Source organism: Dermacentor andersoni, chromosome 3 (genome assembly GCF_023375885.2).
Source record: "Dermacentor andersoni chromosome 3, qqDerAnde1_hic_scaffold, whole genome shotgun sequence".
Lineage (NCBI taxonomy): Eukaryota > Metazoa > Arthropoda > Arachnida > Ixodida > Ixodidae > Dermacentor > Dermacentor andersoni.
The window spans coordinates 929,955-957,210 of record NC_092816.1 but is presented as its reverse complement, the minus strand read 5'-3'; the positions used below and the strand labels follow the sequence as shown (position 1 = coordinate 957,210).

Sequence of the window (27,256 nt, the reverse complement as noted above, 5' to 3'; positions counted from 1 at the left end):
AAAGCTCACGGCACGGTGCTAAAACGCGCACGCAGCGAAAGTGAAACATTGTGCGCGGATATGCATGCAGGCGCGCAGCCGGTCGCTGCGAACCCGTGCGATCGCTGCACTGACGCTGCATTCCGTTATGCTCCATTTGGTTATACAGACAGTCCAATATAAGAACAGATTTCACATAGTTTGCTCTCGGCGTTTGCCAACCTTTTGTGCAAGAAGCCGGTTCGGGAGACTCCATCGCGGCGACCGCGCGCAGTGGCGTTCACTGTACGTATTCGGTAAAGAGATATATCGTCTGTGAACGATTCTGTGCTTTCAATTTGCCCAAGATTATTATTTCGACAGTAAAGACTTCCCCCGTTTTGAGAGTACTTACACAAATTTCCAGGAGGGCTGCCGCGTGGTGTTCTTATTGAGCGCCGTAAGCGAAACCTGCGAGGAGTTCGCTGCGTTATCCCTCATACTACGCTAGGGAGGCGCTTCCGACAGATCGCGACTCCGTAAGTCCTCGCTCCCAATACTGCAGCAAATAATTCGAGCGAGACATGTATGTACAGTTACAACTTTTTATTCTTTACTTCAAGAAACACTCCACTGCCAGCTCTTGACCAGGGTTGAGGATTGCGCCTAGTTGGTATTGCATTTTAAAAATTGTACATTCTAAACTGGTTCCATTATCTGGCTGGCTCGGCCTGTTTCTTCCTTTGTGTGTTGCGCTGCACCAGTTTTAGACAGGTCTTGACTGTCATGAAGGTAGCTTTGTGGTCGGAGAAATAGATGGATATATGCTAGACTTGCTGCACCAATGCCTGGTTCGGCGTAGCGCGCCTCTGTATTCTGGCGGCGACGACACTGGGCCTCTGCTCGGGCAGCTCGTTTGCCTGTTGTCTCGCTATGACTCGGAAGCAACTAGCTGAGAATAAACTACTTATATAGGCAGACGGATTATATTATAATATAAACCATCTGTGAGCCTCGGACAATCCATCTCGTGCGGAACATTTCGCACCAGCCGCCGCAAACGGAACGCAGCTCGGCGCAGCTGCCTCGCTTATCGGGAGGTTGCGGGAGGCAGCGGGTAGGTGCATTGGCCTCGAGCTCCACCACTGGAAAAGCTGGCACCACCGTCGGCGAGACGTGCTATTAGGGATCACGTGGACATAGCGGCCGCGTCGGCTGCTTCGGGAGCGCTGAAGCGAGCTGGAAACGAGAGTTTAAGTTCCCTCGTACGCAGCGGTCCTCATTTAGTGACGAGATTTTCCCGCTTCGAGTGTCTCCTTCACAACGCTTGAAAGCACTACAATAGGTAGTAGCTGCCTTTGAAGGCGCGCAACATGGTAGGCGAGTGCTCAGTGCCGCAGTGCCGGACGTACGCAACGGAGCCCGATGTCGGCCTTATTCACACGCATCCGCAGGACAAGCTGCGTGAAGCTTGGCTCGCGAAACATAAAACCGGCAAACAGTCATGGGCTACAACTCGGGTATGCAGCATGCACAGACCGGAGGAAGATTTCTGCTACGGCGCCAGGTCTGCGATGTTCGGAAAACGCGCACTGAGACGCTCGCCCGAGTCCGCTGCCCGACTAATGCCATGACGGTTTGGTCTATGAACTTGTCGATGCTATAGATACTGGCAAGTTCACTGGAGTGGAAAGGGAGTGGTAAGAAGCACATCAAAAAAGAGGCGTGGCATATGGTCATGTTTGTGTTATGAATTAATGCACTGGATTACAAAAAAAAGAAGCAGCGGGAAATCCCACGCTGAGAACACCGATAAACGTACTATCAGCGTCAAATGAAAGTTGAACAGCGGAGCGCGTCGCCCAAGCATAAGTGAAGATATAGTGCACGCCGTCCAGTCATCACCATTGACAAGCGCGCACATCCGATTTGGCCGCACTGCGCGATCCCCCTCTAGTGAGATAATTTCGCTTCTGTCCTGGTTCTTACATTTGAAAGGGAGGAAACAAAAAATAAAAACGAAGCTAAAATATTAGATTACGGCGAGTCTTGTCGCACAGATCGCCGAAGCCACAAGTGCTGTCAGCGCGAATAGCGGTGCGCGTGGTGCAGTTTGCACCGTCATCACAAGGTAGATTTGCCCGCGCGGTGTGGGCGATGACGGTGCGAACTGGATGGCCTAGAATAGTCTTCAATATTTGCCACACCTTCCGGGTATGTAGCTGTCCATTAAGCCGAGCACATGATGGAGTGAGGAATAATGCTTTTATAGCATTCCGCATTGCCAACGCATTGTCAGCGTTAGTCCTGTGGCGCCATCCACTAAGTCGAAATCAAACCACTACTAAGGTTCGACACCCATCTCTGTAGGCCTAGCAGCTTTCAAAACAAAAAGCTGACCTCAATAATAACTAAACATACCGAATGGTTTGTCCTCAGCATGAGATTAGACTAAGTGATAGCAGATTTCACCATTTATTTCTTGCTTTCACGGCAGAAAGCAAGCAACAGCCATCAATTTGGATCGAACTGGGCACATGCGAGGCGTCATGGATAGTGGTGCAAAAAAAAACCTCCACTATGTTCGCAGTTAAACAGCTCTGACAAGTTTTGGAGCTTCTAGGGGGTGCGCTAGTACAGTGATGGGCATCGAGTTTCATATAATTACTGAAGGGAACTGTGGCGCTTGTGTCTACAGAAACTGAAAGCAGAACGGTCCAGCGAGCATGGGACTTACGGTGACCACCATAATGGAAATGATGGGCCGTATGTAAATTTGCCCAAACTTTGTCCTTCTGGCTTTAAACTGCTTAGTGACTTTGCAATGTGATCATTTTTAAGAAAGTACTGCATTGTAAATACTTAAACATTAATAAAATTCTCTGGCCGCAGGATTCGAACACAGGACCTCTAGCGCAGAAGCCCAGTATTGAAACCACTGCAATTAGCAGCAATTATGCATGTTTTCAGGGTCTTATTCTGCATTTAAAAGAAAAGTCTTTACTGCTTTGAAATTTAGGCCTATGAGGAGAGACGAAGCGCAATAAATGAAGCCACATGGCCGTCTGAATCCACCAGCACAAAGATCGGACAAATCCATGTACTAACCATCATTTCCATAGTGGCTGAATGACCACAGCACCAGAGTTCCCTCTAGTAATTATTGTAGGAGAGGCTATGGTGATCGGGATGAGGTACAAACAAGCTGGAAATAAGGAATGATGCTAAACTTATCTCAGCAGTTCTTTGCAGCACTGTGGAAGCTGCAGGACTGCTTTGCCAATAGGAAGGCCGAATGCCCCTCAAGAGGTGTTCATCCACACTGCATCTGCTCAGCAGTTGCTTCCCTTCCTGTCCATACATGCTCCATGGTTGGTAGATTTACGCAAGAAATGTTTTGGCATTGCAACCACAAGCTGCGTTTACATGAATGCTACAGCGGGGTGTTGCTACATCCCTATGCTCTCTCGGCAATTTCTTGCAGATGCCCTATAGCCAGTAGGAAGGGCGAACACTGTCATAATTGTGTACCCACGCCGCATCGCATGCTCGGCATCTATTTGCCGTTTGCTTGCCACCTTCCTCACGTACCATACTAGAGCAAAAAAAGTCAATGATGCAGTGAGAAATCTGGCCTTTACAGCGTTCCGCATCACGCATCACCGGCGCTAATGCTGTGGCATCAAATGTGGCTCAGACACATCACCAATGGCACACACCTTTATTACACATCGGGCTTTAATAACGTCGACTGTGCACACCGTAAATATTCACACTTATTTATGCCTCTTCAACATGAATGGAAGTTTTTACTTACTGTTCTGCATAAATACGAATAGGCATAGCTGTATGATATGGTGCTATGTGTATTTAATTCAATAAGCAGCGTGAGTATGCATGCAGAGAGAAAATCGCGTGGCTAGTTGAATCACGATTGCCTCCATGCCACACTTTCAGCACAGTACATACCTTCACCATTGCCACTGTTCGTACTCCTAATGCCAACTTTGCCTATGAACCTGTTCAACTGAACTTGATTTTCCGCATGAAGTGTCATCTCAACAGCCAGGACCATTGGTACTTCAGTACTGTTTACTTTTGCACAAACAGCAGTGGTTTAACTGCACTGAAACATCATGCTCCAAAATGTAATTCAAGCGCTGGCATTTACACCAATTTTGAAATCTCTACCCAAAGTTGAAATTCCGCTTTCGTCAGCCATCAAAAGTAGCCAAGTTCTTTCAGATGCAGTAAAACTTGTGCAGCAGCTGCAGTCTTAACATCAGGCTGGCTGCATTGCGGTTGTCTACCAGCTTCTAAGGCTTATCCGTGTGCAGTGCACGCAAGCGACCCGTACCATACCGGCGGCCGACCCCTCCCAGCCCCAGCTCGTGCAGCCTGGGATCCTGGTCGTCGTCATGCACCACATCAAGTCACTCCAGCAGCTCGGAGCAATCGTCGGACAACTCCTGATGGAAAGAAATGACAACACTACACACATCACAACAGTTAGTGCGGCAGCAGTTGCCACGTCAAATAATTCCACCATGCGCTTTGCTGCTGGCAACACAACAGTTTACAGCTGAGCTTATGCTTGATGTATGAATTTTCTAAAGCATAATTTCTATGAATGCTCCAATATACAAATGTCAACAAAAGGAGCGTTAAAGCTACGCATTTTGGTCACTTCTGTGGCAGTGCGCTTGTTTGCATTACACAACAAAAGTGCCAAAGAGCAGAATGGGGCTGTCTCGACAACAAGTGTGGTGTCAGAACAGGCACAATCCTGTGCATTGTCCGTTTTGCGAGACACACACACACAAACAGAGAGAGAGAGAGAAGAGAAAATTTTGGAGTATGCCCGGAGAGAAGATTCAGAATGGTGTTATTTTTAAACAAATCACTTTTAGAAGATGATTCACAGTAATTAAGGTGCACACCCATTGTCTGCTCCTTAAGAACATTGCTTTATTATTACACAGGAAAGATGCAGCACAGGCTGACTCAGGACAACAATGCTTAAGTGCACTCTCCTATCTCTTAAAGAAACGAACAACAAAATGTAACAGAAAAGTGAATACCAAATTAGGGGGAAAACACTGAACGAAGACACATTTGAAGTGTTGCTGCATGCCTCAATGAAGTGGCCGGTGTGCATTGCAATACCACAAACTTTGTCTGTACATAGTCTAGGCACCTCCCTTGTTCAACTTTTGCCTTCCGTTCAGGACTCCCGTCACCATACACACTATTTTGTTTGTAAATGGTGGTTGCTTGCTATAGGCTATTATACACAGCAATAGAAACCAGGAGACTGCAGTGGTCGCAAAAAAAACATACAACATTGCAAGCAAGCAGCACTGAATTGAAAAATTGTTTTCGAGCAAGTCAGCCAATACTTGGAGAAGCGCAGAGAAGATGCACATGCTGTTGTGTTCCTTGCATCTGTCTTATCTGCACTACAATGACTTCCACAGCATGCAATTGACATTGGTGTCAAAGGCTTCCCAGGTCCAGCAAACAAGTGAGGTCTTTGCTTACGCTAAGTGAAGGCAATATTGCATTGGTTGCACATCACACAGACTGTCAGTTCCAGATCGAGTCACCCGGTAAATATTTTATGCAGGCCGTTCAGTCTGGCGTTTACACATCAGAATTGGACCCTGTATGGCCCCCATGCATATTATTTTTTTTTTCATGACTTGGCCACAACAGTTAGAACCACAACAATTAGAACAACTAGTCTTCGTGCAACTTTTATGGATAGCCTATTTTGCCCACTTTTAATGTGTCCATGCAATTGTTTGTTGACATTTGTATGATGTGTTCAACTGAGAGTGCAACATAGGCTCTGACCAGACTTCATGGCAAGCATGCACAAGATGGCAGACTGGCAGAGAGCCTACCTGCAAAGGACAGGCCTGACTAGCAGTGCCAATAAATGCCAATGTGTTAGCAAATTCATTTTTGCTTGCAAATACCACAACAGCTCTAAAATGAACTGCACAGAGGCAACTCAAGTTTTCGTTGTCAGGAGGTGTCTAAGCACTAAACACATGTGATAAAAAAGAATTCAACAACAAATGCTTTAAGCAGGCAGACCTGCACGATCCTTTTTTTGGTTTTGTTTCATTTTATTTCCTTAAAGACCTTTTTTGGGGTATTACATAAGGGGTGGGGTAACACATAAAGGATGATCACAAGTCTTGTATATGAGATGTCACGGTAGTTACGAACGTCAAGGTTCACCTGGTCTATGAAGTATGGCAAGGAGTGAAATGTGCAGTCAAATGGAAATGGAAAAGCATGAACCAAAGACTTATTGAGAGCAACTTGAATGAACAAAGGTACTACCAAGATGTACATTCCTTTTAAATTTGGCACCTAAATCAGATGACAGAAGATGCTTTTAACCAGGCCCAAGCAAGCACTAAATGTGTTAAAATATATGTCAGTGCATTCCATTTACTTTTTGTGCTCTCTCTGCATACACAATTTGATTCCAACATAAGATCTGGATGCACGTGAATGCACCCATGTTGTTTCCCACTTTATTTTGCTGTTTGAAAACGTACTGGTTCTTACTCTTCAGTAGCAAATACACAAACCTACATATTTAAAGCTCATTCTTGAGACCAATATACAAGAACAGCATTGTAACAAGAACAGAAATAAATGCATTGCAAGGTAAGATACTATTTGTTGCTTTAAATTTCTCAAGGACTAACAAATTAGAAGTGTGGTCAACACCTTGAAAACTGTTAGGTCCACAAGCAGCAAGCTACTCCTGATGAGAGGGCTCCAGTTCTTTTGACGAGAGGGCTCCAAACTCCTGGAGAAGATTAAAAGGAAGCCATTGCAATCAGATGCACAATTGATGTCAAGTGTTTCCTGTAAAGACAGGGAAGTATGGAAGTATCTTTTTTAAGCTGCAATGCTACAAAAATGGACGTAGCAGTGAGCAAGGCATGCAGGAAATGAAAACTGAGCTGACAGGATTGAGCAATAGATCTGCTACATGTGCACCATGCACCAACAACTACAGGCACTTAATAAGACAGGTTTTGTTTCGCACATATATTTGCCTCTGGGCCTGGAATAATGCATTCCTTATGGCCCCACCTCTCTAGAATCGGTGATGGTGGTGCAGTTCAGTTTCCTTGCATGCTAAGTTATCACTTTTGCTCAACAAGAGCTAAGCCACTCGTTCATCTGCCCAAATCAGAATGCATCACACAGCTTCCCTTGTCCAGCAATGAGTTGCAACAGTTAAAAAAAATAAAAAAAGAGCCAGAAAAACTGATGAAAAAAAAAGAAATCTTTTTTCTACACAGACATAAGAAAGATTCAAGATTATCTGGCAAGTGTCGTAAATAGGTACTGTCCACCTTGTTTTCCAAACAACCATGTGCATCTCATCACTCAAGCCAGAAATGAAAGATGGGGGAGCCATCACTAGTCAGGGGCCAACTGCAGGATCCTTCTGTATGTAACCTGTGTTAAAGATGGAGGGCCATCGTGTTCACAACTCCTTTCCACAACTCCTTTCTAGTTCTTATTCCAGATTCCTCAACTAATAAAGAAGCTGCCCAGCAAATTCAGTTCTTACTGCACTGTACGAAATAAAACAAATTCTTTCATGTGAGTGTGGCATATGTTTGCTGTCAAAAAACATACACGAACACTGTTTTCAAGACAAGGCCACAGAGTGGTAGAGTGGATGCCTTCGTTGAAAGATGTGCTTTTCATACTTCTCTAGCCAAAGGCGTAGAGAATGCACAGAAGAAAAAGAAAGGAAGCAAGAAAGGTATATTCTCAGCCAGGGTGCATCTGGTTTGGCTGGAAAACCAAACAAAAAGCATTGACTGATGCTTTTTTGGGAGATGGGATTTTTAAGCACACTTTTCACATCACGCAGAGTCATGATTTGCCAAACATTGTTTGGCTGTGGTTGGTGCTGTTCATCGCTGTTTTTTATGCGAGATTATTGTGGCTACTGGGTGGCGAGATCAATGGACGCTAGCCACGAAATCAGAAGCAGCTGCCACTGAGCAGAGCTCGATTGAAGAGGGCTTGATCTAGGCAGCATGAGCTTTTTGATAGCTGCACTAGGCCTCCCTTTAATTGCACTTCACTTAATTCAATTTTTCAGTTAATCTGACCTTAAACAAAGATCTGAACTTGTGACCACATATTTCAATGTGCCCATATGAAGTACAATTTTTTCCTGAATCACTATTCCTGCCCTCCACAGAAATCTGCATGCCTGATTTTCGTGGGCCAAACAACCTCAACATGGAGTTATGCTTTATGAGGCACGTAGAGCATAGGAAAAATTCTATTCAAGCATTGGCTGTAGAAAAGTGGACCAGCCATGGAGCACAAACATATTCATCAAATATCAGTTACTAAAGTAATTTAACTAATACATGCAAACTGAATAGCAAAAAGCCTACATCTAGCAAACTGTGTGAGAAAGAATTGCTACAGCTTATGTCACTACTCCCACATCATTGCTGAGCTCAGTGGTGGAACAGCAGTTTGACTTTCTGGAACAGGTGCCGGTGCAGGCAAAAAAGGCCGATTTGGCGCAGTGACAAGCACTTTTGGCACATTATTCAATATACACAGATATGCCAGATAAGGTCTTAGTTTCAATGGAAATAGTCGATAATTATCGCATAGCTGGCTCTATGTGTATCAATGAGGTACTCGGGCTAAAAATTTACTAAACTAGTTTCATTACTTTTAATAAAATGGCTTCATCCTATAAATAAATTTGCTTCTACCATTTAGACTTGCAAAAGATGTGCATTTGGCATACATCAAGCAAGCGAGAATAAAAGAAAGTTTGCTGAACTAGGGCATGTTAACAAGACCTTGCCCTAGGACATGTGCAACTAAACTGAAGCGACCATGAAGACGTGCACAGGTTTCTTCTAATGTGCACAATCTACCCAGCATAACTGTGCCATGGAACATGTGAAAGCTCATTAAATTACAACTACAGAATCTGCTTTTCCAATCATGCAGGGTTGCAATGAAGGTCCGTAATAATAAGCAAATTCCACATCAGTAGTTGAGTACACATATTAAAGGATGCTTTTAAAATGGCACTGCCAACTATGCAAAACAATGTGCAACCAGACATTATACAAGACTTGTTTTTCATGGAACATCCTCCTTGAGTGAACTCTGTGCCACGTTGGTACAAGGAGCACCAAACTGCAGCAAAAATGGCCCAACGCCAAGCACCCAAAAGCGGCAACCCATTAGAAAGATAGAAATTCAACAAAAGCGTGAGAACAGTGAACAGAGAACCGACGGCATCAGCTATATCTAGGATTATGGCCGTGCCACTGACTTCCAAGATGACGATGAGGAGGACGGCAACATGATTTAGGCTTTGGTCTCAGGTTTGCTAGGAAGGCAGCATCAACAGAGGGACGCTTTCGTTCTTACGCTTAACTGGTGCAGGGATGGCACAGTTTCCCACTAAAATGCCATTTCGCAGCAAATAGGGGGGGCTAAGGCTGCATACGCTCACTCGGTGGTTTCCAAGAACCTTCCAGGTCTCTCTCATGATTTGGGCAGTGATTATTATGGTTATCATGATTATTATGATTTTATGGTTTCACTGACCAGTAGTGGTTGGCAAAAGCTTCTGTAGAAAGACTTTAGTTCCACAGAAAGTTTCAGTAAAGCTTCTGGGGCTGCAGCTGACTGCAGTTCAGGCTCAACTGTGGGCTCAATTACGCTGCCTCATATGTAAAGACATACGAGATTCCTATGATTTTAAAAGTGACAGTAACACTACAGTGCGATTTTCAATGCGTTGCATTGTGAGGCAGACGCATTAACAATAAACTTGTAAATGCTTGTAATTGATTACCTTCAGCTAGCTTCCCATGGATAAGCATTTTCCAGCTAGGTGGTTGCTTTTGGTTCCACTGGTACTTAAAGGACCCCTCACCAGGTCTGGCCGTTTCAAGCGGCCAAGCGCAGAGCATACATTGCATGATAACAATCGTGTCTGCAAAGTATTACATCGCGGAAAGATCTGAAATTTCAATCCGAACGCCGTTTCGCTTTTCACTCGCGGCCGCCACGCTCCAAGCCAGATGGTGACATAATCGTGCCCCTGCGCCTACATAATCATGTTCGCCGTGTGACGTCGCTCGTGGTGACATGAGACTTCGAGAATTATTCAAGACAACATCTGTTATCTATGTGATCTGTTGCTTGAATTGACGAATTGAAGTTTAGAAAAATAATAACACACACAAACGGAATGTCTGCATGTCTTTTGTTCTACTTTGCATCAAAGCAAGAGAGATGTACTTCCGCTTCGTCTGCTTGTTCCCACGGTCGTGAGATCACGTACGCAAGTACCGAAACTATGCCATTTTCTACCAAGTTCCAACGCGTGATCACGCTCCACAATCCGCTTGTTCTGCCTCAGTATTCGTGTAGCACTGAATTATACAGCTAGTCATGTTTCCTCATGCACAGCGTGTGAAATCGTGCGCTGCGCGAACAAGACAACAGCTCGTGTGCGGCATGTTCAGTGAAAATACGTAACGCAGAGGGGAAAAAAAAATAGAAAAACAAGAAGAAAAAAAAATGAATGCCCATCGCTCACACGTATGCGTCACGCGAGCCTCGAAGTCTGGTATGGGAGAACACAGGGAAGGAATTTCGCTTGCGAAGGCTAGACGGGGCGAGTGGAGAGAGCATCTTGCTTGGCAGTGGAGCCACCAGCTGAAATCATGGGTTCACGGCACTGAAATATTTCTATCTTGGCTATTAATGAGCCGATTTGACAAATTTTTGTGGCAGAACGCTCCGTAGAGGACACGTAACAACTTCCAGCGTATAACCAAAATTTCCTATAGGGCCTGGTGAGGGGCCCTTTAAAGTGAAGTAGGTGCAATAAAAACAATTTATTGCTCTTGAGTTGTGCCTGAGCAACACGATTTTTAAAATGTGAATTTCTCTGCCTACCATCTGAAATTTGTGTTTCATATGTTTACTTGTAACAACTGGTATGACCTCCCTGCTTGTTACTACATGGGCATCTTTGGGAAGGGAAGCGGAACTAGGAAGGGCGTGTTAATATTGCGCAGACAAAAATGTCCCTGTGGGGTACTACAGGAGAGACTTTTCTTTTTGTGCTGTGACTGCCTATGTGGCCTTGCCTGGAAACTTGGGGGGGATGGATGGTTGCAAGTACAGTCGAACCTCGATATAACAAAGTTCTACTTGCAGCAACTGGTTAACTTGGTTAAATCGCGAGTTTTAATAAATCGAGATTCATCAATTTCAGCAGTGCAAATAAAAATGAGAACACTCCTGGTAGATGGCACTTTGTGGGCAACATACAAATTGGGAAAATAACGAATTCATGAATGCTGGAATATTTATCTGACCTTAATGAGCAATTCCAACCAATTCAGGAAGTGAAGCACTCTGTAAGCTTAACCTGCCACTTGCTTTTCACAAGCGTCGGGGTTATGAGGTGCTTGTAAGTTGACAGAGCTACCAAGGCCGCCTAATGTGTGCGCGCACCCATGTGCGTGCGGAAGAGATCCAGAGCATCTAAGATTGGCGTAGCTGTGCTGCTTGCGACCTGGAGTTCATCTGAGTCGTCGTCCTCCATGCCCGTGTCTGATGCTCTGGCTTAAGGTGTCATTGTTCAGCTGTTCAATTGTCACAGAAGAAGCATCACGGAAGCCAAAGTCCTCGAGCATCGCATCGCTGGGAGCACCACCCCGATCGCAGAGCAGCTGTCACGAGTCAACAATATCAGTGGTGCATGCCATACTTTCATCGCTATCATTTGCTTTACACTCCAGTTCATTCAAATAAATATTCTACTTGAATCCTGCCTTCTTGAAGCAGTTGGCCATGATCCCCCTGTTTGTTGACTGCCATGACTGTGAAAGCATCTCCAAGGCCATAAACCCTCCGATTCTTGCTTCTCTCTGGAGCTCCATGTTCAGCAGAAGCCCTTCGATGACCCGCTTGTGGTACGCACACTCGATGCTGTTTATTATACCCTGGTCGAGTTGTATCAGGGAGGTGCAGTTTGCTGGGAAATATTCCAGCTCAACGTTGGAGAGCACACAATCCTGAACATGGTGAGCTGAGCATTTGTCCAAAAGGAGGCAGATATTTCGTTCTGCCTAGCGAACATCAGCATCCAAGTTATTCAGCCAGTTGTTGAACAAATTCCGTGTCATCCATGCCTCTTTGATGCCTATTTCACTGGCGTGCTCTTCTTCCTGCTGAAACAATACGGCTTCTCACTTGTTCCAATCAAGAATGGCACATATTTTTCACTGCCATCCATGTTCGCGCACAACAAAACAGTGAGACGCTGCTTACTATGTTTGCCACCGTAGCACTTTTCATTTTTTCAAAGCAACATCTTCCTTGGCAACAGCCAGTAGAAAAATGCTGTCCCGTCAGAATTTTATATGATGGAGACATTGTAACGTGCCGAAATGTTGGGGACAGGATCACGCAGCCAGTCCTCTGCTCCAAATACATTCCCCTCTGCCGACTCACTGCTGACCATCCTGCCATGCCATATTATGCCATTCCTTAAATAGTTGCACTCAAGGATGCTTGCGAAGTTAACGGCCTTTTGCTGGAGAATGGCTCCACTCAACGGCATGTTTTCTGCACACATATCAAGGAACCACGAGTACAGGGTTTTTTCTATATCGACGCAAGCCGCTTCCTTTAGCTTTCTTCTTTGTTGGCCTGAACACTCGTCATGCTGTTCTTCAATTTCAAAATGGTGAAAGTAAGCTCTATGAAATCCTATACCTTTCAGCAAAAGTTGCATTCTTTTCGCTGCTCATAACTTTGGCGATAATTTTGGCCTTTACATCAAGGCACAAAACATTTCTCTTGCAAGGTGCACCGCTCATCGTGAACAGAGAGATCAAACGTACGAAATCAAACCACCATCTGGTCGAAGAAAACATGCTCAGTGAACCCGACTACACATAACGAGATGAAACCACCGTGCTTCATACGTATGCGACAGATGGTGCAGTGGTACGTTCTGCTCTATGGATTGAAGGCTGCCGGCAAAATTTGCACATTTAAGGGCACACGTAAAGTGCTGTTCGCCATGCCTAAAGTTTCCATTTTTATCTGCCTGTCACGGAGGCTCCTGGTACATGCGTGCAATGCGCGAGCACTTTGCTAGATCGGAGTTGCTGTATAAAACGACCTTGTTAAATCACAAAAGAAAATATGTGGTCTTCAATGGGGCAGAGCTTCGGAAATGAAAAAGAAAAAAAAAAGATTGTTACTTCGAGAATTTGGATAAACTGAGATTTGTTATTTCGAGGTTCGACTGTATAGTCAGATTATAATTGAGTCGGTGCTAAATAAAGGCTGTGTGTGCCCACACAAGACGGCAGATGTCGGCTTACTTTCCGGTGCTGTGCCTCGAAAGCGATCTCTAGTTGTATCCGATTTTACAGTATCCTCCTTTTGGAAATGAGTGCCAGCCTTGCAGATGTCACCGCTGTGCCCATTCCAACTCTGCTTAAGCACATTTTGGCTGCTTGTCTGTATTGCTGCGGAACATGATTCCAGTTCTTCTGGCAGGTAAGTTTTGCTCTTCTATAAAGTCATCGTTGCTTTTCTAGACTTTAGTAGCTCAACTGGTAGAGCGTTGCATGCATAATGCGAAGACATGGGATTGTTCCCCACCTGCGGCAAGTTGTTCTTTCATCCACTTTCAATTTCATTAATTTATAATTTCTTTGTTTCAATTAGTCAGTACAAGTAATTTCCCCTGTGTTATCCTTGTCTTTGTTTGTTGGCTTTCTATGATATGATTAATAAAAATTGGACCCCTCGGTTAACCCCTTTTCTTGTCGTTCACTTATCAGTTTCAGTTTTCAGTTTCAGTTTATTGATGCGTTTGAAATGTTTACAGAAAAAGTAACTCTAGGAGGTCCCATAGTCAAAGACTGGGGAGGGACCTCCAACAATAAGTACATAGAAAAAGTATACTTAATGCGGTTAACAACAGCAGTAGCAATCCTAGGAACAGAAAGTATTAACAAACAAAGTCGAGTCATAGTAATAACAATAAATTATAAACACGAAAAGCAGATCCAAGGAGTATTATTCAACATACAGAAGCGTAAAAAAAAAATATACAACACAATCACTTTCCCAAGAAATGGTGACGAATTTTCCTCTTAAATAAATGAATGGAAGGAGATTATTTAATGGGGGGTGGTAGTGAATTCCATATTGATGTTGCCAAAAAGTTTGCAGTAAGTTTGCCGTAGTTAGTCCTTGGTATCGGTAGGAGGTAGTTATTATGGTGTGAAAATCGAGTGCCAGTGAAATGGAGGGTTTGGTCTTTTGATATCAACGAAATTGGTAATTCTCCTCGACAAAATTTATACGTCAGGACACTAAGACAACATTTATTTAAATCCACTACGGACAAAATATTATATGTGCGGAGTAATGGCAGAGCACTACATGAAAAATGGCTGTAACTGATTATTCTCAAAGCTTGGTTTTGTGTGTGTTGCAGGGGTGCCAAGTGAGTTGCGTAAGTATTACCCCAAGAAGAAATGCAGTAAGAGATGTGGCTGTGAATAAATGCGTAGTAGAGTGAAATTAATATACGTATAGGAAAATAGGGGCGGACTTTGATTAGTATTCTGATACCATATGCTGCTTTACGGGTTAATAAGGATATGCGAGTTCTAAATTTCAAATGATTGTCGAGTTCAACTCCAAGAAATGTTGCATGGTCAACAGCCTGAAGCGAAGTCGGACCAATGTTAATGCATGGCTTCTCCTGTATACTTTTTTGCGGGGATGAAAAAATTACAAATTTCGATTTAGTAGCATTAATATTGAGCATATTATCTCTGCACCAATTAACGATTTTAGCCACGTCGGCATTAAGGTAAGATATTAGCGATTCCAAGGAAGTGTTAGAATAAAAAATTGTTGTGTCGTCAGCGTATAAAATACAACTGGAATGTGTAATGTATTCTGGAAGATCATTGATGTACACGAGGAATAAAATTGGTCCTAGTATTGAGCCTTGTGGAACCCCTATGTTAGTTAGTTTGGCACGCGAATGTGCATCAGAAATAGAGACGATATGTTTTCGATCATGTAAATAACTGCGAATAAGGGAAAGTGCTGGACCACACACGCCAACAGCGTTTAGTTTAGCAAAAAGTATGTCATGATTTAATGAATCGAATGCTTTAGAAAAATCAATAAACAAAGTACCAGCCAATTTACCTGTGTCAATGGCTGTTTTAAGATGATCAGTTAAAGTAATGAGCGCTAATTCAGTTGAATAACCAGATCGAAAGCCAAATTGATTAGAGGACAAAATACTGAACTTTGTGAAATAGCTAGTTAAACGTACTACGAATAACTTTTCAATTATCTTGCTGAAAAATGATAAAATAGATATAGGGCGGTAGTTTAATAACGAGTTCTTGCTACCCTTTTTGAAAATGGGAATGACTTTGGCGATTTTTAAGCAGCTAGGAAAGATGCCAGTTTTGAAGATTAGATTTATTATGTGTGAGAGTGTGTCACTGATAAGATGAGCTGTAAGCTTTATACGAGATGAGTTGAAGTTATCTAAACCAGCTCCAGTGTTCTTTAAGCTCAGAATGGTCATGCGCACTTCTGGGGAAACTGGATAGAGAAAAAAACTGTGTGGCAAACGATGATAAGCCTTGTCGATGTGAACTGAGAGACGTGGCTGGTCAGGGCAAAAAGAATCGACAAAGGCGTTAGCAATGGCTGAAGGATTATTAAGGGTTTGTTCCCCAACTTGAATAGCAGTTATGGCGGGATTTGGCGATGTTCTATTTAAAAATTCATTGATAATTTTCCACTGTTTTTTAGTATCGTTGCCAGCACGGTCAATTTCATTTTCATAATACTCTTTCTTAACGTTTTTAAGAAGCCTGCTCAAAATATTCGAGTAGCACTTGTAACGAGTGAGCAGGGTCGAATTAAATGGCTTCTTTTTTGTTTTTTTATTAAGATTATCTTTTCTGCGCACGCATTTGAGAAGATTATCAGTCATCCACGGACAACGAGGAAAAGCGAACCTTTTCTTACTCGTGGTTATTGTGGTTGATTCGGAAATAGCGTTAGAAATTATATTGCAAAACAATTCGAAGGCGATTTGTGGATTATTTTGCGACGTAACGGAATTACCAATTAACTGCGGCGATTTTTCTAACAAATGAAGTTTTGTCGAGATTTTTTCTTCACAAAGTTATTCATGATGTTATTCGTCCTTTTCATCTGATATGACCACTGGTGCTGACTATGCGAGTATCATAAATCTGAACACAGTAATCAGGGCTTTGTGCGGGGGTGTGGTTCTTTTTGCAAGCTTCAGTGCTGAAGATGACATACACTGAATGTGAACCAAATAAAGCAAAAAATTCCTGTTAGTGGGAACACCTGTGTTTTGCACCCTCTATTGCATGAATTATGAAAAAGTCATTTTAAAAATTATTTTTTTCAGCTTTTATTATTGATTGAATGAACAAACACATATACCAAAAGTTTCAGAGTTATAACAACTGTATTAACAAAGATACAGCTTTGTGCCAAATATGGCACACCATGAAGATGGCTGAGCGGTCTTGCTGCCATGGCTGGAAAACAAAGCTTCACGAACGATGGTCTTTTTAGCGCGATGTGTGGAATGAAATGAAACAGTTGTTTGCTACGTTCAGGCACAGATGAATGTTGCACTTCTATCTTACCGACGACTTGTTTGTGCAAGATGGTCGCTTACATCTTTGTTTCTTCTCATCAAATTCTGGCCAGTGGCCGACTTGGTCAGATCGGACGTCTTTGGGTGGCATTGCTGCCACTGGTCCCTGTGCTTTTTTGATTTGAACCTGGAATTTGACGTCTTGACTAGAAGGCCTTCCTGGTCGCTTGTTGGGTAGGCACTTTTTATGTGAGGTAAGGCATTCTGCAATTTCAGCTTTGAATTGAGCCAGCGGTAGTACTTGTTCCTTCCCAAGCTGCTTCTGCACCCCCCTGTACAATAGCCATGCTGCTACTACTGGAAAATTTAGCATATGTGTAAAAATTCGAAAGTGCCATTTCTTCGACCTGATATGTATGCGGTAAAGTCCAAGCAGTGAGTCCAGCAGGTCGATCCTACCCATGTGCCTGTTGTGGACCTTTACTACGCTGGTGCAATCAATTTCGCGAAACTCCTTGGCAGAGCTAAGCCAGTGCTTAGTCTTTTGGACTGGATCTATCCCAACAAAGCTCAACAGAAATGTCACGGCGCAATTATCGTACCACCGCACACACGATAACTCCACGTCATCTATCGCGCTTGTGAGTTCCTCTGAAGCACCATGTCCTTTAGATTTCAGTTCCTTTTGGCTTTTCAGGCGACAGTTTGGTAGACGATTCGCCCTCACCGTACCGATCGACAAAGTTCCATCATGTGATAGAGTGACCTGCAGCTTCGGGCTATTGAACAGATGGCAGCATGTTACCATATTTTGTGTTTCAAGTTCATACTGTGCCAAATATGGCACACACCGATTTCGGGTTCTCTGCTGTAGTTGCAGACGAAATTGAGAAAACTAATAACTGGCTTGAATTGGTGAGACCGTAAAATATGCCAAAATAATTTTTCCATGTTACTGCGGTGGAAATTTTCAGAGAAAAAAAATACCAATTGCTCATGTTTGCCCCCTCCGAGTTTCACATCGCTTCCCAAAATCTACTTCACCTCTGTTTTGCGTATCGCTCAAGAAATGGCAGCACTTGCCCATAATAAGTGCGCATAACTATGAGAATTACTCTTACGGTATCACATTCTCAACTGGGCATCTCACACACTCGAAAAAAAAAAAAAAAAGGTAACCGGTATGTGCCAAATATGGTATGCCATGCAATAGAGGGTTAATGAAACATGAAATCGTGACAAAAATCTTGTATAGATACAATGTTGACTTTTATGAATCTCTAAAGCACAGAGATCTCTTAGTGAAATTAGATTAAATTCCGGGATTCTACATACCAAAACCACAATGTGATTATGAGGCACGCCGCATTGCTAGACCCCAGATTAATTTTGAGTACCTACAGTTCTTTGATGTGCACACAATGCACAGTAGACAAGCCATTTTGCATTTCACCCCCATTGAAATGTGGTCGCCATCGCTGGAATTTGATCTCGAACCATCAGGCTTAGCAGCACAACGCGAAAGCCACTATGCTACCATAGCAGGTATCTTTTAGCAGAAGAAGGCATGATATCAAACGACATTCTTTAATTTTTATTTTTTTCTATATTTTGCCTATGCCTTTCCTGGGCAGCTGCGTATTTGACACCAGATGCTCTGGATAAAAAGAAAAAAAGAAAAATTTTTTTTGACGGATAGAGTAGTCCCAATAAGCACGCCTCTGCTCTATATAATAAAGAAAAATAAATCATGACAAAGCCTGTACCTACAATGACAGCTCTAAGGTATCTCTGAAGCACATTGATCTTTTAATAACTGTGATGGCTTATTCGACTTTCTTAACCCTATTTTATTTGTACTACCGACTCTTGGCCCATATGTGCCACTGGCTGTGGGCCTATCCTTGGCCATTCCTACAAAATGGGTATGTGTCTGACACAAGAGGCATGGAATGCCTAAACATGTTTGCATATGTATGTGTCATATTACTCTGTGTATGCACCTCCCATCATCTCATTCGACAGACATCATGCATCGTTTTACTTCTCGCGACATGGCTGAGTCAACGTTAAACACAATTGTACGCATTGTATATAGTGGTGAACCACTTACTGCATCTACAGGTGGCTGGAAAAGCTCGCATACATTTTTTTTTCACTTATTTTTCATGCAGCTCAGGTGCACAGTTGAGTTTCTGTGCAAAACAAGCTTATGCCGTTTTCCTGTAAATATTCTTAAGTTATGCAAACAAACATGAACCGGTCAAGAGTTGAACAAGAACTGGTTTTCAGTGAATCAGAACGGAAACCGGAATGAAAAACTTGATTCGACATTGTGGATATGACGCAGATCGACATGGAAATGCTTCACGAGGGCTAAAACCCAGAAGGGAGGTGTGCCAGTCCATACCATTTTCAACAAAAAGAATAAGAGGAGGTCATGCCGGCATTACATTGAGTTTCTTCTAAATACTTCAGTGAGGTACAAGTTGATCTTTATAAGGAGGATAAATTATGTAAAACTGATAGAACTATTAGATACACCTAGTCCATTAATGTAGTAAGGTAAAACCTTGCCATTGCCAAGATGTAGGATATCCAAATGTGTCACGGAACCAGAAAGACTGTAAACAGGGCAAGTACAACCTGAGCCACAGTGTGCATGGGAAATACATATTTTATTGCGCACGTGATGGGCATTTACATAGGTGAACAATAGCACTGAGCTAGTGATATTTACACATTGGCTGATTGCAACCACAGCTCCAATATTACTTTGTTGCGGCTTCTCTGTCCTCATGATCAACACTAGTCTGGTGATGATAATGTAGTAAGCCGAAGCCACATCACCAAAGGACAGCGAAAGAACTGTTCTGCCGCATCATCTTCGGCAAGATGACAGCCTTCCTTAATGCAGCTGAAAATCTCCGATGCCACAGAACTAGCAGCACAACAGGTCTTTTCAGTGTGTTGCGAGCGAGAGCTGCAAGCCATGAACTTAATGGAACACTTGGCTGAACACGGGTGCAGGCACTTCACGAAAAAAAAAAAAAGTATCTGCACTAGTGTCCCAGCAACGAGCATTGTGCAAGTCAGAAGCACCTCCATACTCCATTAAAATAAAGCATTGCTAACAAAATTTTGTTTATACTTGGTCATATTGGAAAAACTTATATCTAACAGTTTCAGAGTACTATTCTAAATTGAAAAATTGGGGTGGGGTAAATGAAACGTCTTGCATGTGCTCCAGATGGTGTATCGGCAGTAGGGTACAGAGATGATTAACCAAATACACAAGTTACATATTTTCATGCATTAGAAAGGTTAGATGCTGTTACAATAGGCCAGTGGGAAAGCAACCTTCCAGCCCCTCCTGCCCTACCGCAATGTATCGCTTCGTGAGGCTCACAATACGTTGCCTCGGACAGACCAGCAGCGACAACAAGGTGAGATATGTTTGCTGACCAAGGGGTTGATGGATGGTACTTGGTCGCTGACTACGACACTGAAACCAAGAAACTTCCATGAAAGTGCGTTATATACAGCTTCGTTACGGTCGCTATTGGGCCATACCAGGAGCCAAGACGTGCAAATGGAGTAAAGTGTGACACCCTTGTCTTTAGCAAGGTGCGTTGTTGGGCAAGTTGGTTCATTGTATTTGGAAAGATTTGAAGCGCTTTGTAGACGATCACAAGGAAAAAGACGGGACTGTTCTGTCCTGTCTGAAGACTGTCCCGTATTCTTCCTTGTGATCGTCTACAAAGCGCATCCAATCTTTCCAAATATCCTTGTCTTTGAGCATCCCGTTCTTTCTCTGGGACAGTGAGCCATGTGCGCCCAGGGGTATATCTCCGGCGGCGTTCCATGAACAAAGGTGCCAAAGTGACTCTGCACACTCTCATCCTCAAGGCGACTATGAGCACTCCGACGAAGTGGTGTGACTGCGGGTTTTCCTGGCATAGCAATCTAGGGAGAACAGCAAGGTAGAAAGCGGACATCTTTGGTGTGCTAGTGCTCTGACGTGTGCTCGCCAGAAAGATGTAGCCTTTCGACATGTAGCTTATGCTACAAGAACGATGTACTGCGCTTCGTACTCCTGCCAGTACGACTGCCCTTTGTTCTACGTAAATAAGTTTGCCTTTCCAATGTAAATGAACCCCCTCGTTCCTCATTCTCTCGACCTCATGCTCTTCACTAAAGAAGCAACCCTCTTCAAGAAAACTTGGACGACAGCGTGGGCCCGCCTAGCCTCTGTGCGACACCCCGTTAGCGTGGTTCAGCTACCTGTTACGAGACGCACTGGTCGCATAAGCTAGAGAACGGCCCTCATTGAGACACCAGACTCTGAGGCCACAACTCCCGGCTCCTACAATGCCTAGCCTATGTTACAGCTAGTGGGGGTCCAATTCTGCAATCATACTCGCTTCCTACTCATAGGGGGCCTGCTTGCTTGGCAGAAGGCACTAGGGTAAAAATGAACCTCCTGCTGGAGACTAACTTGCACTGCTTGAGCCCGGCTCAATCTTTTGCCTTTGCACTAGCTATGTAGACGGACACATTCTGCCCTGTTCAAATATCTGTCATGCTGCCCAAGTCTCTTCAAGCCATTTTTTTACCATACACGTTCAGTGCAGGGGATGGTATTAAGGAGGGCGACATGGCCAAGCAAGCGTAAGATTTTTGAAACATATTGTGCATTTGTAAGCCTTGCAACTCATGATGAGCACCAGTTCCGAGTTTGATAAACTATACCTATTATGGCACTGTGAGCTCTCCCTAACACGACCATTCCAGCTCAGATGAACAAACGTACAGCCGAGCTACACCTCTCTGAATGCTGCACCCAAGGCTCAATTTAGCTCCGATTTCATCATACATGGCACCACAATGGTGCCATCTGCGTACGCGAAACATGCATGGTACAGTAATGGCTTCTTTCCTCTGCACAAAGATGCCAAAGTGTGTGGGTAGTATGGTTGTAAAGATATAAGTGATAATGCTATAACATGTGTTCATTACATTGGTTTTAGCAAGCGATGCCCTTTGACCGTCTTTAAAGACATTTCACATCAATATAACCAGTCTTGTTTTGTTCAGTATTTCTGCATCGAGGTGATGGGTCCTTTCGAAGCCTAAAGTTGTCATCCTGAAAGTGTCTTCAAAAGATTGCTGGTTATTTCATTTTGAAGTCTGTCAGTAGTCTCACTTTCAGGTTAGATAATGCCATATACAATCAAATTTGATGGCCTGCTTCTATTCTCCTAAGTTATTGATTTATCGAGCCATGTAGCTCACATTACGTCTTAGTGGAAACGCCTTCTCTCCAGCAATTTTGTCGTATTTTCTAGATGTGCAAGCTTGTCTAGCTAAGCTGCTGTGTGGCTACTAAACATTTAATGGCCTTTTTGTTTTCTTCTTTACTAGTGTTTACATCAGAGGAGAGATGCTGGCAGAATTTGCAGAAAGGAATAAGCTGTGAATAATGAACACCTTGTTCAGGAAGCGTAGCAACAGAAAGTGGACCTGGAAGAGTCCCAATGGTGAAACAAGAAATGAAATAGATTTAATACCTTTTGCCAATCCCAGCATAGTGCAGGATGTTGAAATGTTAGGTGAAGTGCAGTGATCATCGGTTAGTAAGGTATAGGATTCACCTCAATCTTAAGACAAAGAGTAAAATTTGTCAGGAGGAAACAGGTCAACCTAGATGCAGTAATGGTAAAAGCAGGCCAATTCAGGCTCTTCTTGCAAACAAATATGCAGCCTTAGAACAGAGATACGAAGATGATATAGAGGTAATGAATGAAACCGTAACTAGACTGGCTTCAGAACCAGCTATTGAAGTGGGAGGTAAGGCACCAAGGCAACCAGTAGGCATGCTCTCCCAAGTAACAAAGGACCTAATAAAGAAACGACAAAGAATGAAAGTGTCCAATTCAAGAGATAAGATAAAATTCACGGAACTATCAAAACTAATCAACAAGGAGAAAATAAGGAATATTCGAAATTATGTGAGAAAGACTGAGGATGCAGTAAAATATGGACATTAGTGAGAAGAAAGCTTGGCATAGGACGAACCAAGATCTATGCACTGAAAGATAAGCAGGGTGATGTCATCGGCAATCTCGAAGGTATAGTATAAGCAGCAGAAGAATGCTATACTAACCTGTACAGTACCCAGAGAAGCCATGATACCTCCATTCGAAGTAGTAATGAACAAGTTACAGAGAATCCTTCCATAACTAGCGATGCAGTTAGAAGGGCCTTGCAAGACATGAAATGGGGAAAGGCGGCAGGAGAAGGTGGAATAACAGTTGATTTAATCAAAGATGGAGGACACATAATGCTTAAAAAACTGGTGACCCCCTATATGAACTGTCTATTGACTTCAACGGTCCAAGAGAACTGGAAGAATGCCAACATTATACTAATCCACAAAAAGGGAGACATTAAAGAATTGAAAAATTATAGGCCCATTAGCTTACTCCCAGTATTATATAAAATATTCACTAAGATAATTTCCAATAGAACAAGGGCAACACTGGACTTTAATCAACCAAGGGAACAGGCTGGCTTCAGGAAGGGATACTCTACAATGGATCACATCCATGTCATTAATCAGGTAATCAAGCAATCTGCAGAATACAGTCAGCTTCTCTACCTGGTTTTCATAGATTACGAAAAAGCATTTAATTCAGTAGAGATACCAGCAGTCATTGAGGAATTATGTAATCAAGAAGTACAGGAAGCTTACGTACATATCTTTAAAAATATCTACAGAGATTCTACCGCTACGTTATCAAAACTTCTTTCTGGGGCAAGTTGGTGCATACTTGATTTGAAAATTATAACAGCAACCACAAAAGAACAACGACGAGACACAAGCCCTTGTGTCTTGTCCTTGTTCTTTTGTGGTTGCATGTGTTAGCGCTGTTTTAATTTTCAAATCACAGCTACCTTAATCCTACACAAGTAGGAACATAGCTATAAAGAAAGGGGTCAGACAAGGAGACAATCTCTTCAATGCTATTCACTGCATGCTTGGAAGAAGTATTCAAGCTATTAAACTGGCTTAGGAGTGAAGATCAATGGCGAATCTCAGCCACCTTCGGTTTGCAGATGACATTGTCCTGTTCTGTAACACTAGAGACTGGTTACAACAGATGCTTGAGGACATCAACAGAGAGAGTGCAAGAGTGGAGCAAAATATTATCATGCAGGAGACAAAGATAATGATCAATAGCCGGGCAAGGGGACAAGAGTTCAGGATCACCAGTCAGTCTCTAGAGTGTGAAGGAGTGTGTTTACCTCACTGGGAACCCTGGTCATGAGAAGGTAACTTACAGAAGAATAAAAATGGGCTGGTAGCGCATACTGCAGACACTGTCAGCTCCTGACTGGAAGCTTACCATTATCATTGAAAAGAAAGGTGTACAATCAGTGCATTTTACCGGTGCTGACATACAGTGCAGAAACTTGGATACTGACAAACAAGCTTGAGAACAAGTTAAGAAGTGCACAAAGAGCGATGGAACAAAGAATGTTAGGCATAACGTTAAGAGACAGAAAGAGCGGTTTGGATCAGAGAGCAAATGGGGATAGCCGATACTGTATTCTATTTGACATTAGGACAAAAAAAAAATGGAGCTGGGCATGTCATGTAATGCGTAGGTTAGATAACAGGTGGACCATTAAGGTTACAGAATAGGTGCCAAGAGAAGGGAAGCCCAGTCAAGGACTGCAGAAGACTAGGTGGGGCGATGAAATTAGGAAATTCGCAGGCGCTAGTTGGAATTGGTTGGCGCAGGACAGGGGTAACTGGCGATCACAGGGATAGGCATTCATCCTGCAGTGGACATAAAATAGGCTGATGATGAGATTAGAGGCAACACATAGGATCTCTGACAAAAGCAGGCATGTTAAATTCAGTATTGCTTAGGATATCACCAGCCAGCAATAATACCGTATTTACCCAAATCTAACGCGCACCTTTTTTTCTGATAAAACTAAAAAAATTGCATGCGCATTAGAATCGAATATGACCCTAAATCCGCGTTAACATATTACCATCAGAATTTTAAAAAATGGCCGCCTTGTATGCGCTTCTAGCCTAGCTGCCGTAGCTTCCTCCATGTGCATACCTCCATGTTGTACATGTAACCAGGCGCTGGTGTAACCTAGTCTACTGGCTGTCTTCCCGTTTTCTGCGTTAATTCAATCAGCATGGAAGCGCCGCCTGTGAAGACTCGCCGAGTCCACCACGATGCCGCATTTAAAAGGAAAGTTATGTGCACGGAGACGGGCGGAAAGTGGGCCGCATCACGGGCGTTCGGAGTTCCTGAAACTTGCATGTGGGACTGCCGCAAACAAGAGGAGAATATTTTCACCAGCAAAGCCACAAGGAAGGGTTTCAGCGGACCAAAGCAGGGTCACTTTACCGAAATAGAAGAGCTGCTCGCAGAATATGTGCAAGAGCAGCGAGCGGCACAGCGGCCTGTGATGACCGATTTGCTCAAAGTACGGGCAATGCTGTTAGCCCTACAGAATGGGTTAATGCGGAGCGACTTGAAAGCGAGCAGGTGCTGGCTATCGAATTTTATGAAAAGAAAAGGCCTTTCTCTTCAAAGGTGGACAGGGATATGCCAAAAATTGCCCGAAGAATATGAAGAGAAATTGCAGTTTTCAGCGGTACGTTATGAAGTTGCACCATAGAAATGGCTACCACTTCGGACAGATTAGAAATGCTGATCAGACGCCGCTTTCCTTTGACATGCCTTCCACCACAACCATCACAACCAAAAGAAGGGGGCGAAGCAAGTGCACATTTTGTCTTCTGGCCACGAAAAAGCTAGTCACTGCAATGCTCTGTTGCACTGTGGAAGGGCACAAGCTGCCCCCGCATCTTACCTTCAGACGGAAAATGCTCCCAAAAGGAATCGTGTTTCCAAGTGGAGTGATTGTGCGCGCAAATAAAAAAAGGTTGGATGACCACAGACTTGGTCGCTCATTGGATTGATAATGTTTGGCAGAAGAGATCCGGCAGCAGTTTGGGTCTGTGTGGGATGCTTGCACTCGACGCGATCAGATGCCACCTTGACCAGCGCATGGACAAGCTGGCTGCATGCAACACCGACCTTCTCGTGTTACCCAGTGGCAAGACATCGCAGCTCCAGCCGCTCAATGTTTGTTTGAACAAGCCAGTGAAAGATAGAATTCGGGTGCTCTACACCGAATGGCTTGATCTATTGCCCCATGCGACTCGTACCGGCGCAGTGAAAATCTTGGCGGCAAGGTACGCCGCTTCCATTTGCGTTTTTATTCATTGCAACTTTAGTGTATTGGGAATAAATCTGTTTTTTCCAAAGGAGAGAAATAGTATTTCTATATGAAAGCTTGAGGTGTGCAGTATTGTCCTCATTTTTTTTTTTTGGCCATGGAAAACGGGTGCGCGTTACAATCGAGGGCGCATTTGAATCTAGTAAATATGGTAATTGTCTAAAATATGCTACGTACTGGCTAACTGAAGCATATTGGCCAAGGGCATGGCAACATCAGAACATATTGCTACTACAATAGCAAATCCTAAAGGGTATTTCTCACCTAAAAAAAAGACAAAAGATGTGATTGAGAAGACCACATGTATGCTGCTACGTATGCTAGTGTCACCGTGCCACTGTGCCCAAGGACAATTGTGCACACCAGTCTTTTCATAGGTGCCCGTTATCAATGATGTCACGTGTTCTGGGGAGATGATCGTATCGTGGTGGTCGAACTGATATCAAACAAGTCCACCCACGAAGCATCGCTGAAATTCACATGCACTCTTATCAGCTGTTCCGAGACCTCAATGAAATATTTGCAAATTACAGAGCTGACCCTGGGTCGCCAGTAGGATGCCCTGTACAACCTGAATATAAAAATGAAAGGGTTCGAAAACCACATGTTCACCGTGACAGCTCCATGCCCAAGCATATTCAGCAAAGATGTTTGCAGCAAAGGTATTTGTCGAGGTCCCAAACCACACGGGCTGATGCACAGTCCTTCCTGAATGCATGGCAAACAAAGGGCCAAGTCTTGGGCATGGCTCGGTGACAGTGTCATTGAACTGACGATTCTACATGCACTGACAACAGTGCATGTATCTAAGTCTTTACACACGTGTACAGGAGCACTCTACTTCACTCGGGCTGGTGCGGGACAGAGGCTGTACATTAGAGTCCATTACACGTACTGAGAGGGCTCATTTTTGTGGCCTCGATAAACAGGTAGGCAGGCAAAGGGTGAAGCAACCCAAGTACTTCAAGTCCTTTTCAAGTACACGTCGACTAGTGGCAGCATGTTAGTTCATTGGCATTGTTCTGTGAATGCAGTTATTTCAGCTGTCGATGTATCGGCACAGCCATGCCATTAGCTGCAGGGTAACAGGCAGCAGTGCATATCAGGTGTGTGCTTAACAATAGCAAGAAAAGGGCAGATTCAAGCCAACAGTCATGGCCCATCGTAATGGTGGAGGGAATCCCACAGTGCCCAACCCATGTCTGC

At 43.6% G+C, this 27,256-nt stretch overlaps 2 protein-coding genes across 16 annotated transcripts in view; one reads left to right on the top strand and one right to left on the bottom strand.

Moving 5' to 3' along the window:
- Positions 1-7,603, top strand: part of Srrm234 (Serine-arginine repetitive matrix 2/3/4) — a 285,071-nt gene extending 277,468 nt beyond the window's left edge. For all 12 annotated transcript variants that reach the window (XM_055065695.2, XM_055065691.2, XM_055065690.2 and 9 more), the window contains one exon: positions 4,296-7,603. In XM_055065695.2, the coding sequence (XP_054921670.1) occupies positions 4,296-4,444 (149 nt within the window). In that variant the 3' untranslated portion in view covers positions 4,445-7,603. The remainder of the gene's footprint in view (positions 1-4,295) is intronic.
- geminin (geminin DNA replication inhibitor) overlaps positions 3,663-27,256 on the bottom strand; it is a 34,788-nt gene continuing 11,194 nt past the window's right edge. The window contains exons 6-7 of one of the 4 annotated variants that reach the window (XM_055065705.2): positions 6,709-6,849; positions 3,663-4,427 (exon numbers count right to left, since the gene is read on the bottom strand). In XM_055065705.2, coding sequence (XP_054921680.1) covers positions 4,392-4,427; positions 6,709-6,849 — 177 coding nt within the window. In that variant the 3' untranslated portion in view covers positions 3,663-4,391. Of the gene's footprint in view, positions 4,450-6,042; positions 6,850-27,256 lie in introns of those variants that run through there. The other 3 variants (XM_055065707.2, XM_055065706.2, XM_050169441.3) reach the window with 3 other exon arrangements.